Source organism: Lepidochelys olivacea, assembly GCF_965140295.1.
Source record: "Lepidochelys olivacea isolate rLepOli2 genome assembly, chromosome: 28".
NCBI lineage: Eukaryota > Metazoa > Chordata > Testudines > Cheloniidae > Lepidochelys > Lepidochelys olivacea.
Genome location: NC_140438.1, coordinates 1,605,572 through 1,620,271, shown reverse-complemented (window position 1 = coordinate 1,620,271; position 14,700 = coordinate 1,605,572). Strand labels below are relative to the sequence as shown.

At 63.7% G+C, this 14,700-nt stretch overlaps 1 protein-coding gene across 2 annotated transcripts; it reads left to right on the top strand.

Moving 5' to 3' along the window:
• The first annotated feature begins 480 nt into the window (after positions 1-480).
• On the top strand, positions 481-14,291 carry CHRNB1 (cholinergic receptor nicotinic beta 1 subunit). Of its 2 annotated transcripts, none has more exons than XM_084616655.1 (11): positions 481-575; positions 2,246-2,385; positions 3,307-3,351; positions 4,727-4,836; positions 5,214-5,322; positions 8,570-8,690; positions 9,646-9,837; positions 11,496-11,719; positions 12,076-12,248; positions 12,612-12,759; positions 13,951-14,291. In XM_084616655.1, the coding sequence occupies exons 1-11, from the start codon at positions 524-526 to the stop codon at positions 14,089-14,091; spliced, it is 1,455 nt and encodes a 484-aa protein (XP_084472781.1). In that variant the 5' UTR covers positions 481-523; the 3' UTR covers positions 14,092-14,291. The 2 variants fall into 2 exon arrangements, with proteins under 2 accessions (XP_084472781.1, XP_084472780.1); XM_084616654.1 differs by having other exon boundaries at positions 8,543-8,690.
• Positions 14,292-14,700: the final 409 nt, after the last annotated feature.

Genomic DNA, 14,700 nt, shown 5'->3' with positions numbered 1-14,700 from the left:
CTCTACCTACCCCCATCCACCCCCTCTATCTATCTCCCCCCATCCACCCACCTCTGTCTATCTCCCCCATCCACCCCTCTACCTACCCCATCCACCCCCCCTCTATCTATCTACCTACCCCATCCACCCCTCTACCAATCTCCCCCCATCTCCCCCTCTACCTACCCCATCCATCCCCATCCACCCCCTCTATCTATCTGTCTATCTATCTATCCCCAGACGCCCCCTCGATCTATCTATCGTGGGTTCGAATCCCGCTGGGGACCCTTCCCCTCCCCTCGCAGTCTCTGGGGCCCAAGGGGTTACAGATCCTGGCTCTCACCCCCTCCCCACCCCCCTCAGTCCAGAACAGGTGGTGCCACCAGATTTCCTGTGGCAGCTGTGGAAAATGGCCCCCCCCCGGAACCCACCAGCCCCCCCCCACGCCCACTCCAGTGACAGCTGGTGGGACCAATGGGGTGGCTGGTGGGGGGCGGGGGGCCTGGGTGGCAGCCGGGCCTCAAGGAGAGAGACGGACGCAGCCATGGCGCGGGCGGCCCCATTGCTGGTGACCCTCTGGCTTCTCCCGGCAGTGGGTAAGCTCAGACCCCCACCCCCACCCCAAGCCAGGCCCCAGCTAGAGAACAGGGTGGGGGGCCAGAGGGGGCAGGTCGAGTGGATAGAGCCATGGGCACTGGGGTACGATGTGGGGACAGAGATTGGGTGTAGATGTGGGGCGGTGGAGGGATAGATGGGGGTGTGGGGGGATGGATGGATAGAGGAGTGTGGGGATGGATGGAGGGGTGGATGGATGGATAGAGGGGTGGGTGGATGGATGGATAGAGGGGTGTGGGGATGGAGGGAGGGGTGGATGGATGGATAGAGGGGTGTGGGGATGGGTGGATAGAGGGGTGTGGGGATGGGTGGATAGAGGGGTGCGGGGATGGGTGGAGGGAGGTGTGGGGTGGGTGAATGGATAGATAGAGAGGCGTGGGGATGGAGGGAGGGGTGGATGGATGGATAGAGGGGTGCGGGGATGGGTGGAGGGAGGTGTGGGGTGGGTGAATGGATAGATAGAGGGGCGTGGGGATGGAGGGAGGGGTGGATGGATGGATAGAGGGGTGGGTGGATGGATGGATAGAGGGGTGTGGGGATGGGTGGAGGGAGGTGTGGGGTGGGTGAATGGATAGATAGAGGGGCGTGGGGATGGAGGGAGGGGTGGATGGATGGATAGAGGGGTGGGTGGATGGATGGATAGAGGGGTGTGGGGATGGAGGGAGGGGTGGATGGATGGATAGAGGGGTGTGGGGATGGGTGGATAGAGGGGTGTGGGGATGGGTGGATAGAGGGGTGCGGGGATGGGTGGAGGGAGGTGTGGGGTGGGTGAATGGATAGATAGAGGGGCGTGGGGATGGAGGGAGGGGTGGATGGATGGATAGAGGGGTGGGTGGATGGATGGATAGAGGGGCGTGGGGATGGAGGGAGGGGTGGATGGATGGATAGAGGGGTGGGTGGATGGATGGATAGAGGGGCGTGGGGATGGAGGGAGGGGTGGATGGGTGGATAGAGGGGTGTGGGGATGGGTGGATAGAGGGGTGTGGGGATGGGTGGATAGAGGGGTGCGGGGATGGGTGGAGGGAGGTGTGGGGTGGGTGAATGGATAGATAGAGAGGCGTGGGGATGGAGGGAGGGGTGGATGGATGGATAGAGGGGTGGGTGGATGGATGGATAGAGGGGTGTGGGGATGGGTGGAGGGAGGTGTGGGGTGGGTGAATGGATAGATAGAGGGGCGTGGGGATGGAGGGAGGGGTGGATGGATGGATAGAGGGGTGCGGGGATGGGTGGAGGGAGGTGTGGGGTGGGTGAATGGATAGATAGAGGGGCGTGGGGATGGAGGGAGGGGTGGATGGATGGATAGAGGGGTGTGGGGATGGAGGGAGGGGTGGATGGATGGATAGAGGGGTGTGGGGATGGGTGGATAGAGGGGTGTGGGGATGGGTGGATAGAGGGGTGCGGGGATGGGTGGAGGGAGGTGTGGGGTGGGTGAATGGATAGATAGAGGGGCGTGGGGATGGAGGGAGGGGTGGATGGATGGATAGAGAGGTGTGGGGGTGCGTGGATGGAAGGGGAGGGAGGGATGGAGAGCCGGCTCAGTAGTTAGCTCAGTCCCACGGGGCAGCACCAGGCTGCGGGGGGGCGCGATGGGGACCCTGACCCCCCGCCCCACACACAGACAGACGGACGGACCCGTTCTCTCCCCCGGCAGCCGCGGGCGGCCTGGAGGCGGAGGAGCGGCTCCTGGAGAAGCTCTTTGAGACCTATAACCCCAACGTGCGCCCCGCCCGCACCCTCACCGACAAGGTCTTCGTCCGGGTGGGCATGTCGCTGTCCCAGCTCATCAGCCTGGTGAGGAACCTGGGTTCTAGAGCGGCCGGGCTCCGCCCCCGCTCTGGTCTAGACCAGGTTCTAGGTCGGCCTCCTGGGCCAGCGCCCCCGGTCTTCGGCTGGCCAAAACGGGGGGCACGTTCTAGAGCGGCGCCGGCGTGGGACGGAGGCGCCGGCTGGTCTAGACCCTGGTCTAGACCCTGGTCCCATGCCCGTGGCTCCTGGTCCTTGAGGGGGCTGCGATCTAGAGTACCGCCCTGGCGGCAGCCTAGACCCAATCACCCCCCGGGCCCGTCTATACCGTGCTCTAGAGCAGCCCAGAGCAGGGCGCCGGGCCCGGGATGTTCTCCCCGGTGACGTTCTAGAGCGGCCTCGCTCGCCCCGGCCCCCCGGGCTGCGGGGACGGTGTTCTAGGCTAGCTTCCCGGGCCAGGGGCCGCAGCCACGCTAGAGCGGCCTAGAACCCGCTGGCCTCGCCTGTGACCCCTGGGCCTCTCGTTCTAGATTTCTTTCGTCAGGCGGGGGGGGGGGCGGGAGGGGAGCAGGACCCCCGGCCCTGGCAGGGAGAGGGTTAAGGCCCCGTCCTCCTCCACCCCCCTTGGCCCGCGGACAGAGACAGCAGCTGTCCCGGAGGCCCATCCCGGGCGGGTTATAAATAGCAGCGGACAGGGAAGGGGGGGCGGAAATGGGGCTGGGGGGGAGGGGCAGCTGGCTATGTGCATGGGGTTGGCACCCCAGGTGGGAGTCCATCTCAGCCCCATCTACCCCCCCCCATAAACCCACCCCCCCGTCCCATCTATCCCTCCCAAGATCCCCCCCACCGGGAGGGGCCTTCTCAAGGGGGTTACACGGCGGGGAGGCCCCGATCCTGCGGGGGGGCAGGATTCTGGAGGTGAGGGGGTATCCCCCGAGTGACTTTTTAACCCTTTCTCCCCCCCCCCAGAACGAAAAGGATGAGGAGCTGACCACGAAGGTGTATATGGACCTGGTGGGTGCCATCCCCCCCCCACCCCAAAACATTTCCATGCCTACTGCCCATCCCCCACCTGGGGTCTGCATTCCCCCAGCTACCTCTTCACACCTGGGCAGGTAGCTGGCGCCACCTGATGGCTGCTGGGAGAAAGAGCAGGGGGAAGATGTCTGCTTTGCGGGGGAGGGGGGAGTTGGGAGGGTTGTAAAAGGGGGGGGCCCAATGGGGAAATGTGCCCCAGCTCTGCTTCCTGATTTATAACAGGAGCCGGTGGGGGCTGGTCCATTCCCAGCTCAGCCACAGACGGCGGGCAGGTCATGGCATGCCTCAGTTTCCCCATGTGTGCCATCCGGCAAACAGCCCTGCCCAGCCTCACAGGGTGGGGTGGGGCTGGACGGAGAAACACAGGGGGAGGGGCTCTTTCTTTCTTTCACACTCATCCTTTCTTTCTTTCTTTCTTTCTTTCTTTTCTTTTTTCTTTCACCACTCATCCATTCTCTCTTTCTTTTCTTTTCTTTTCTTTTCTTTTCTTTCACACTCATATTTTTTTTGTTTCATGCTTTTTTCTTTCACATTCTTTCTTTTTTCTTTCATTCACACTCATCCTTTCTTTCTTTGTTTCTTTCGCACTCATCTTTTCCTATTCTTTCTTTCTTTCTTTCACTCTCATCCTTTCTTTCTTTTTTCTTTCACACTCATCCATTCTCTCTTTCTTTCACACTCTTTTCCTTTTCTTTCTTTCTTTCTTTCTTTTCTTTTTTCTTTCACACTCATCCATTCTCTCTTTCTTTCACACTCATCCTTTCTTTCTTTCTTTTCTTTCTTTCACACTCATCCATTCTTTGTTTCATGCTCTTTCTTTCTTTCTTTTCTTTCCTTTCACACTCTTTTCCTTTGCTTTCTTTCTTTTCTTTTTTCTTTCACACTCATCCATTCTTTCTTTCTTTCTTTCTTTCACTCTCATCCTTTCTTTCTTTCTTTCTTTCTTTCTTTTTCTTTCACACTCATCCATTCTTTGTTTCATGCTCTTTCTTTCTTTCTTTTCTTTCCTTTCACACTCTTTTCCTTTGCTTTCTTTCTTTTCTTTTTTCTTTCACACTCATCCATTCTTTCTTTCTTTCTTTCTTTCTTTCTTTCTTTCACTCTCATCCTTTCTTTCTTTCTTTCTTTCTTTCTTTCTTTCTTTCTTTCTTTCTTTCTTTCACACTCATCCATTCTTTGTTTCATGCTCTTTCTTTCTTTCCTTTCACACTCTTTTCCTTTTCTTTCTTTCTTTCTTTCTTTCTTTCTTTCTTTCTTTTTCTTCACACTATTCCCTTTTTCTTTCCTTCTTTCCCACTCACCCCCGTCTCTTTCCCCTCTCCGTCCATCCCTCTCTCTCGGCCGTCCCCAGGAGTGGACCGACTATCGCCTGAGCTGGAACCTGTCCGACTTCGACGACATCACGACCATCCGGACGTCCTCCGACAAAGTCTGGCTCCCGGACATCTCCCTCATGAACAAGTGAGTGGGGGGCCGGGGGGCTGCGGGGGGCCGGGGGCTGTGGGGGGCCCCAAGGAGGGAGCAGACAGAGGCCCTAGGACAAGGTGGCCAGGGAGTGTGAATAGTACAAGCTGGCGTCCTTCGCCCATGTGACGCCCCTCCTTTCTTTCTTTCTTTCTTTCTTTCTTTCTTTCTTTCTTTCTTTCTTTCTTTCTTTCTTTCTTTCACACTCACTTTCATACTCATCCTTTTTTTCTTTCTTTCATACTCATCCTTTCTTTCGTTCTTTCGTTCTTTCTTTCTTTTTTCTTTCACACTCATCCATTCTCTCTTTCACACTCTTTTCCTTTTCTTTCTTTCTTTCTTTCTTTCTTTCTTTCTTTCTTTCTTTCTTTCAGTAACGATGGGAATTTCGACATCGCCTTGCCTGTGAACGTTTTGGTCTCTCACGTTGGGACCGTTCGCTGGCTTCCCCCAGCCCTCTACCGCAGCAGCTGCAGTATCCAGGTGAGGGGGGCGCCGTGCTGCAGGGGACAGAGGGGGGCCCAGCAGGGGGCGCTGTGCAGCAAGGGGGGCCCACCAGGGGGTGCTGTGCTGAGGGGAGCCCAGCAGGGGGCGCTGTGCCGCAGAGGGGGCCCAGCAGGGGGTGCTGTGCAGCACAGGGGGGCCAGCAGGGGGTGCTGTGCTGAGGGGGCCAGCAGGGGGTGCTGTGCCGCAGAGGGGGCCCCTGCAGGGGGCGCTGTACAGAGGGGGGCCAGCAGGGGGTGGTGGCTGAGGGGCCCAGCAGGGGGTGGTGGCTGAGAGGGCCCAGCAGGGGGCGCTGGCTGAGGGGGCCAGCAGGGGGTGCTGTACAGAGGGGGGCCAGCAGGGGGCGCTGGCTGAGGGGCCCCAGCAGGGGGCGCTGTACAGAGGGGGGCCAGCAGGGGGTGCTGTGCCGCAGAGGGGGGCGCTGTACAGAGGGGGCCCAGCAGGGAGCGCTGGCTGAGGGGGCCAGCAGGGGGCGCTGTGCAGCACAGGGGGGTCAGCAGGGGGTGCTGTACAGAGGGGGGCCAGCAGGGGGCGCTGTACAGAGGGGCCCCAGCAGGGGGCGCTGTACAGAGGGGGGCCAGCAGGGGGCGCTGTACAGAGGGGGGCCAGCAGGGGGCGATGTGCCGCAGAGGGGGGCCAGCAGGGGGCACTGGCTGAGGGGCCCCAGCAGGGGGCGCTGTACAGAGGGGGGCCAGCAGGGGGCGCTGTACAGAGGGGGGCCAGCAGGGGGTGCTGTACAGAGGGGGGCCAGCAGGGGGCGCTGGCTGAGGGGCCCCAGCAGGGGGCGCTGTACAGAGGGGGGCCAGCAGGGGGTGCTGTGCCGCAGAGGGGGGCGCTGTACAGAGGGGGCCCAGCAGGGAGCGCTGGCTGAGGGGGCCAGCAGGGGGCGCTGTGCAGCACAGGGGGGTCAGCAGGGGGTGCTGTACAGAGGGGGGCCAGCAGGGGGCGCTGGCTGAGGGGCCCCAGCAGGGGGCGCTGTGCTGAGGGGGCCAGCTGGGGGCACTGTGCCGCAGAGGGGGCCCCAGCAGGGGGTGCTGTACAGAGGGGGGCCAGCAGGGGGCACTGGCTGAGGGGGCCAGCAGGGGGCGCTGTACAGAGGGGGGCCAGCAGGGGGTACTGTGCTGAGGGGGCCAGCAGGGGGCGCTGGCTGAGGGGCCCCAGCAGGGGGCGCTGTACAGAGGGGGGTCAGCAGGGGGCGCTGGCTGAGGGGGGTCAGCAGGGGGCGCTGTACAGAGGGGGGCCAGCAGGGGGCGCTGGCTGAGGGGGCCAGCAGGGGGCGCTGTACAGAGGGGGCCCAGCAGAGGGCACTGGCTGAGGGGGGCCAGCAGGGGGTATTGTGCTGAGGGGGCCAGCAGGGGGCGCTGTACAGAGGGGGGCCCAGCAGGGGGCGCTGTGCCGCAGAGGGGGCCAGCAGGGGGCGCTGGCTGAAGGGGCCAGCAGGGGGCGCTGTGCTGAGGGGGGCCAGTAGGGGGCGCTGTACAGAGGGGGGCCATCAGGGGGCGCTGTGCCGCAGAGGGGGCCAGCAGGGGGCGCTGTGCAGAGGGGGGCCAGTAGGGGGCGCTGTACAGAGGGGGGCCAGCAGGGGGCGCTGGCTGAGGGGCCCCAGCAGGCGGCGCTGTACAGAGGGGGCCCAGCAGGGGGCGCTGGCTGAGGGGGGTCAGCAGGGGGCGCTGTACAGAGGGGGCCAGCAGGGGGCGCTGGCTGAGGGGGGCCAGCAGGGGGTATTGTTCTGAGGGGGCCAGCAGGGGGCGCTGTACAGAGGGGGGCCAGCAGGGGGCGCTGTGCCGCAGAGGGGGCCAGCAGGGGGCGCTGGCTGAAGGGGCCAGCAGGGGGCGCTGTGCCGCAGAGGGGGGCCCATCAGGGGGCGCTGTGCTGAGGGGGGCCAGTAGGGGGCGCTGTACAGAGGGGGGCCAGCAGGGGGCGCTGGCTGAGGGGGCCAGCAGGGGGTATTGTGCTGAAGGGGCCAGCAGGGGGCGCTGTACAGAGGGGGGCCAGCAGAGGGCGCTGGCTGAGGGGGGCCAGCAGGGGGTATTGTGCTGAAGGGGCCAGCAGGGGGCGCTGTACAGAGGGGAGCCAGCAGGGGGCGCTGTGCCGCAGAGGGGGCCAGCAGGGGGCGCTGGCTGAAGGGGCCAGCAGGGGGCGCTGTGCCGCAGAGGGGGTCCATCAGGGGGCGCTGTGCTGAGGGGGGCCAGTAGGGGGCGCTGTACAGAGGGGGGCCAGCAGGGGGCGCTGGCTGAGGGGGCCAGCAGGGGGTATTGTGCTGAAGGGGCCAGCAGGGGGCGCTGTACAGAGGGGGGCCAGCAGAGGGCGCTGGCTGAGGGGGGCCAGCAGGGGGTATTCTGCTGAAGGGGCCAGCAGGGGGCGCTGTACAGAGGGGGGCCAGCAGGGGGCGCTGTGCCGCAGAGGGGGCCAGCAGGGGGCGCTGTACAGAGGGGGGTCAGCAGGGGGCGCTGTACAGAGGGGGGCCAGCAGGGGGTGCTGGCTGAGGGGCCCCAGCAGGGGGCGCTGTACAGAGGGGGGCCAGCAGGGGGCGCTGGCTGAGGGGCCCCAGCAGGGGGCGCTGTACAGAGGGGGGCCAGCAGGGGGCGATGTGCCGCAGAGGGGGGCCAGCAGGGGGCGCTGGCTGAGGGGCCCCAGCAGGGGGCGCTGTACAGAGGGGGGCCAGCAGGGGGTGCTGTGCCGCAGAGGGGGGCGCTGTACAGAGGGGGCCCAGCAGGGAGCGCTGGCTGAGGGGGCCAGCAGGGGGCGCTGTGCAGCACAGGGGGGTCAGCAGGGGGTGCTGTACAGAGGGGGGCCAGCAGGGGGCGCTGGCTGAGGGGCCCCAGCAGGGGGCGCTGTGCTGAGGGGGCCAGCTGGGGGCACTGTGCCGCAGAGGGGGCCCCAGCAGGGGGTGCTGTACAGAGGGGGGCCAGCAGGGGGCACTGGCTGAGGGGGCCAGCAGGGGGCGCTGTACAGAGGGGGGCCAGCAGGGGGTACTGTGCTGAGGGGGGCCAGCAGGGGGCGCTGTGCTGAGGGGGGCCAGCAGGGGGCGCTGTACAGAAGGGGGTCAGCAGGGGGCGCTGGCTGAGGGGGCCAGCAGGGGGCGCTGTGCAGCACAGGGGGCCCAGCAGGGGGCGCTGTACAGAGGGGGGCAGCAGGGGGCGCTGGCTGAGGGGGCCAGCAGGGGGCGCTGTGTCCACGCTCTCTCCCCCCTCCCCAGGTGACCTACTTCCCCTTCGACTGGCAGAACTGCTCCATGGTGTTCCAGTCCTACGCCTACGGGGCGGCCGAGCTGGGCCTGCTGCACCCCCTGGACGAGGAGGGGCGCGAGGTGCGGGAGGTCGTCATCTCCCAGAACGCCTTCGTGGGTGAGCCGGGCGCCGCCCCCCCGCAGCCCCCCCCCGGGGAGACACCCCCAGAGACACACAGAGACACCCCCCCGGGGAGACACCCGCAGAGACACCCACAGGGAGACACACACAGAGACACACAGGGAGACACACAGAGACACACACCCCCACAGTGACACAGGGAGACACCCACAGCAACACACACAGAGACACAAACACCCACAGAGACACACACACACAGCTACGCACAGAGCCACACCCACAGCGACACACACACAGGGAGTCACACACAGAGACACAAAAACCCACAGCGACACCCACAGAGACACCCACAATGACACACACACAGCTACGCACAGAGCCACACGCACAGAGAGCGCTAAACACACACAAAACACAGAGCCACGCATGCAAAATCACAACCCACCCACACACAGCTACACAGAGAGAGACACACACAGCCTCACACAGCACAGAGCCAAAACGTGGACAATCACAACACCCACAGAGCTACAGACCCACACAGTCCCAAATGCACAATCAAAGCACACACACCTACCCACAAAGCCCCCCACACACAACCCCCCCACACCCACGCACAGCCCTCTCCCTCTGTCACACACACATGCAGAGTGTCACACACACACAGCCCTGATGCACCCAGCAAAACACCCCCAGAGCCACAACACACACAGGCAGAAGGCCACACAGCCACACCACAAACACAGCGACCCGCAAAGCCGCAACACACGCACAATGTGACACTCACACAGCCCACACACGCACACATCCGCGGCCGCACACCGAGTTACTTGACGCACAGACACAACCCGCGCAGCCAATCCCTGCATCGTCTGGGTAGCGATCCCACCGCTCCCACCAATGGTCTTTGAGCCCCACTCCCCTGCAACTCCTAGTGGGGTGACTCCAGATTGGCACCCCTTGGCCCCTAACCCGCCTCTCTGCCCTCCAGACAACGGGCAGTGGGAGATCCGGCACAAGCCAGCACGGCACAACACACTGCCCGGGGATCCACAACACGAGGACCTGACCTTCTACCTCATCATCCGCCGCAAGCCGCTTTTCTACATCATCAACGTCATCATCCCCTGCATCCTCATCACCATCCTGGCCATCTTCGTCTTCTACCTGCCCCCCGACGCCGGTGGGTGCCGGGCAGACGGGCACGGGCTGCCCCTGGTGCAATGGCGGGCGGGGGGGGGGCAGGAATCCGGTGCCAGCTTTCCCTCTCCTCCCAGGAACCGCCCCCTTTCCGGGGGGCTGAGGAATCTGGTGCCGGGACTCCGGTCTCCCTCAGCAGGCCTGAGTCCATCCTAGATGGGCGCCTTGGCAGACCAGAGGCCATGCAAGATGGGCACTGGATTCCCTGTCCCTGGGTGAGACCAGAGGCCAGGTTAGATGGGCCCCACAACCCCCTGTTGCTGGGGAGATGCCAGAGACCATGCTAGATGGGCCCCGCAACCACCTGTCAGTGGGGAGAGACCAGAGGCCATGTCAGATGGGCACCAGAATCCCCTGTGCCTGGGGAGAGACCAGAGGCCATGCAAGATGGGCACTGGATTCCCTGTCCCTGGGTGAGACCAGAGGCCAGGTTAGATGAGTCCCACAACCCCCTGTTGCTGGGGAGAGACCAGAGACCATGTTAGATGGGCACCAGAATCCCCTGTTACTGGGGAGAGACCAGTGGCCATGTTAGATGGGCACCAGAATCTCCTGTGCCAGGAGAGAGACCAGAGGCCATGCTAGATGGGCCTCACAATCCCCTGTCACTGGGGAGAGACCAGAGGCCATGTTAGATGGGCACCAGAATCCCCTGTCACTGGGGAGAGCCCAGACAACATGATAGATGGGCCCTGCAACCACCTGTCAGTGGGGAGAGACCAGAGGCCATGCTAGATGGGCCCCACAACCCCCTGTTGCTGGGGAGAGACCAGAGACCATGTTAGATGGGCACCAGAATCCCCTGTTACTGGGGAGAGACCAGTGGCCATGTTAGATGCACACCAGAATCTCCTGTGCCAGGAGAGAGACCAGAGGCCATGCTAGATGGGCCCCACAATCCCCTGTCACTGGGGAGAGACCAGTGGCCATGTTAGATGCACACCAGAATCTCCTGTGCCAGGAGAGAGACCAGAGGCCATGCTAGATGGGCCCCACAATCCCCTGTCACTGGGGAGAGACCAGTGGCCATGTTAGATGCGCACCAGAATCTCCTGTGCCAGGAGAGAGACCAGAGGCCATGCTAGATGGGCCCCACAATCCCCTGTCACTGGGGAGAGACCAGTGGCCATGTTAGATGCGCACCAGAATCTCCTGTGCCAGGAGAGAGACCAGAGGCCATGCTAGATGGGCCCCACAATCCCCTGTCATTGGGGAGAGACCAGTGGCCATGTTAGATGGGTACCAGAATCTCCTGTGCCAGGAGAGAGACCAGAGGCCATGCTAGATGGGCCTCACAATCCCCTGTCACTGGGGAGAGACCAGAGGCCATGTTAGATGGGCACCAGAATCCCCTGTCACTGGGGAGAGCCCAGACAACATGTTAGATGGGCCCCGCAACCACCTGTCAGTGGGGAGAGACCAGAGGCCATGCTAGATGGGCCCCACAACCCCCTGTTGCTGGGGAGAGACCAGAGGCCACGTCAGATGAGCACCGGAATCCCCTGTGCCACGAGAGAGACCAGAGGCCATGTGAGATGGGCCCTCTGTCACTGGGGAGAGCCCAGAGGCCAGGCTAGATGGGCACAGGTCTCCCAGTCCTCCCCGGGCCTGGCTGATGCTCCCTCCGCGGTCTCTACCCAGGGGAAAAGATCACCCTGTCCATCTTCGCCCTGCTCACCCTCACCGTCTTCCTGCTGCTGCTGGCGGACAAGGTGCCGGAGACCTCGCTGGCCGTGCCCATCATCGTCAAGTACCTCATGTTCACCATGATCCTGGTGACCTTCTCCGTCATCCTCAGCGTGGTGGTCCTCAACCTGCACCACCGGTCGCCCAACACCCACGACATGCCCTTCTGGGTCAAGCAGGTAACACTCCCCCTGCACCCCCTTCCCCTCCTCGCCCCCGGCTCCCCTCCGGCCCCAGGGCGGGGCCTGGCTGGCTCAGGGGGGCGGGGAATGGGGCAGGGGCCTGTCCCCTCTAGGGGGCGCCGGCTCCCACCCGGCCCCAGGGCGGGGCCTGGCTGGCTCAGGGGGGTGGGGAATGGGGCAGGGGCCTGTCCCCTCTAGGGGGCGCCGGCTCCCACCCGGCCCCAGGGCGGGGCCTGGCTGGCTCAGGGGGGCGGGGAATGGGGCAGGGGCCTGTCCCCTCTAGGGGGCACTGGCTCCCACCCGGCTCCAGGGTGGGGGCTCATGGGGGGCTCTGGATTCTCTCTCCCGGGCAGATTTTCATTCACCGGCTCCCCCGGTACCTGGGGCTGCAGAGGCCGAAACCAGAGCCCGTCCTGAAACCTCCCCCGGCCCCCCGACGGGAACTGGAGGTGAAGAGCAACCGGGGCACAGACGAGTATTTCATCCGCAAACCCAACTGCGACTTCCTCTTCCCCAAACCCAGCAGGTCAGAGGGGGGGGGGGCGGTGTGGGGCAGGGGAGGCTCAGCGGGGGGCGCTGTTCTGCACAGAGTGAGGTGCTCGACTCCATAGGGTGCAGCTTATGTTACACCCCACCCCAGAGGTGGGCGCATCTCGGCGCCGGGCAAGGGGTCCCTGGGTCACAACCAGCCGCCCTGCCCCAGAGGTGGCCGCATCTCGGCGCCGGGCAAGGGGTCCCTGGGTCACAACCAGCCGCCCCGCCCCAGAGGTGGGCACATCTCAGGACAGGGCGAGGGGTCCCCGGGTCACCGGCCGCCCCGCCCCAGAGGTGGCCGCATCTCTTGGGCCCCCGTGGAGGTCTTCCCAGCTCTTTCCGGTTAACCCTTCAGGTTCTACCAGGACCCCTTCTCGCAGGACCTGAGGCGGTTCATGGATGGGCCGAGCGAATGCCTCGTCCTGCCGCCCGACCTCAAGTCCGCCATGGACGCCGTCACCTACATCGCCCGGCAGCTGCAGGACCAGGAGGACTACGACACGGTGAGTGGGGGCCGGCCGGCTGCCCATCATCCGTGGACTCTGACTCCAGCCCCAGCCAACGCCCCCCACTCCCCGGGATCGGAGCTTGTCTCTCTGTCCAGCGCTGAGCGCGGTGGGGGGTTTTGCTCATACCCCTGGAGGGTGGAATGAGGAGCACAATGGGGCAGGTTTTGGGGGCGGGGCTCAGTGGGGCAGGTTTGGGAGGGTCGGTGGGGCAAGTTTAGGGTTTGTGGGGCAGGGTTGGGGGTTGGTGGGGCAGAGTTAGCAGCCAGCAAGTCAAGTTTAAGGGAGTCCATGGGGCAGGTTTAGGGGATCAGTGGGGCAGGGTTGGGGGCCCTTATGAGTCAGGGTTAAGGGGGGGCCAATGGGGCAGTCTTGGGGTGGTGGGGAAGATTTGTGGGGGTTGGTGAGGCAGAGTTAGGGGTCCAGTGGGGCAGGCTTGGGCCAATGGGGTAGGTGTGGGGAGATCTGTGGGGCAAGTTTAGGGGCCAAAGGGTAAAATTGAGGGGGTCGTGAGGCAGGATTAGGGGACTGGTGGGGCAGGGGTAGAGGCCAGTGGGTCAAGTTTTGCGGGGGTCAATGGGTCAGGTTTAGGGGATCTGAAGGCTAGGGTTGGGGGCCCCTATGGATCAGGATTAAGGGGGGGCCAATGGGGCAGTCTTGGGGGCTCGGGGGAGGTTTATGGGGTTAGTGGGGCAGGGTTGGGGGCCACAATGGGGCCAGGTTAAGAGGGGGCCAATGGGGCAGTCCTGGGGGGTTGAGGGAGGTTTATGGGGTTTGGTGGGGTGGGGTTGGGGGCCACAATGGGGCAAGGTTGGGGGCAGCCAATGGGGCAGACTTAGGGAGTAGTGGGGAGGTTTATGTGGGCCAGTGGGGCAGGGTTGGGTCCACAATGGGGCAGGGTTGGGGGCAGCCAATGGCACAGACTTAGGGGGTGGTGGGGAGGTTTATGTGGGCCAGTGGGGCAGTCTTGGGGGGTCGGGGAGGTTTATGGGGGTTGGTGGGGCGGGGTTGTGGGCCACAATGGGGCAGGGTTGGGGGCAGCCAATGGCACAGACTTAGGGGGTGGTGGGATGGTTTAAGGAGGGTCAGTGGGGCGAGGTTAGGGGTCACGAGCCGCACCTACTCAGCAGACGGGGCAGCAAGGAGCAGCCCCCTACCTCACTCCCCCTGCCCCCCATCTCCCCCCAGCTCAAGGAGGACTGGCAGTACGTGGCCATGGTCGTCGACCGCCTCTTCCTCTGGACGTTCATCACCTTCACCAGCGTCGGGACCCTCACCATCTTCCTCGACGCCAGCTACAACCTGCCCCCCGCGCACCCCTTCCCGTGAGCCCCACTGCTTCCGCTGTGAATCCGGAGTCACTCCGCTGATCGCCAGCGGGCGTGTGAACGCGATTGGGAGTGACTCCGGATCTGCGCCCCTGGGGAGATTGATGGCGTCAGTTCTGCCTGTGATCTCCAGAGGGCGCTGTGAGGTGCTGATGGCTGTTTTCTGGGGCTGAATAAATCCCAGTTTGGTTTACAGTAAAACCGGATCCTTTGGCTTCATTTAATCCGGTGTCTAGTGGGTTAGAGTTGTCGGGGGACACTGCTGGGAGCCAGGACTCCTGGGTTCTCTCTGTGGCTCGGGGAGGGGGGGCTGGTGGGTTCGAGCAGGAGGGTGCTGGGAGCCAGGACTCCTGGGTTCTCTCTGTGGCTCGGGGAGGGGGGGCTGGTGGGTTCGAGCAGGAGGGGGCTGGGAGCCAGGACTCCTGGGTTCCAGCTCCGGGAGGGAAGTGGGGGCTAGTGGTTAGAGCAGGGGCAGGTAGTTGGGTCTGGCAGGGAGACCTAAATGGGGGGATCATCTCCCATGCCCCCCTCCCCCCGCGTTCCTCGCACGTTTCCCCGAGATTTGGTCCTTTCATGTTAATCATCAGCTCAAGTTTTACATCAGAATCTG

Bases quoted from the DNA above. Each gene is read 5' to 3' on its own strand.
- CHRNB1 (XM_084616654.1), top strand. From the start codon at position 524: ATGGCGCGGGCGGCCCCATTGCTGGTGACCCTCTGGCTTCTCCCGGCA. The intron at 2,386-3,306 runs GTGAGGAACCTG...CCCCCCCCCCAG, and splicing joins TGTCCCAGCTCATCAGCCTG to AACGAAAAGGATGAGGAGCT. The intron at 9,838-11,495 runs GTGGGTGCCGGG...GTCTCTACCCAG, and splicing joins CTACCTGCCCCCCGACGCCG to GGGAAAAGATCACCCTGTCC.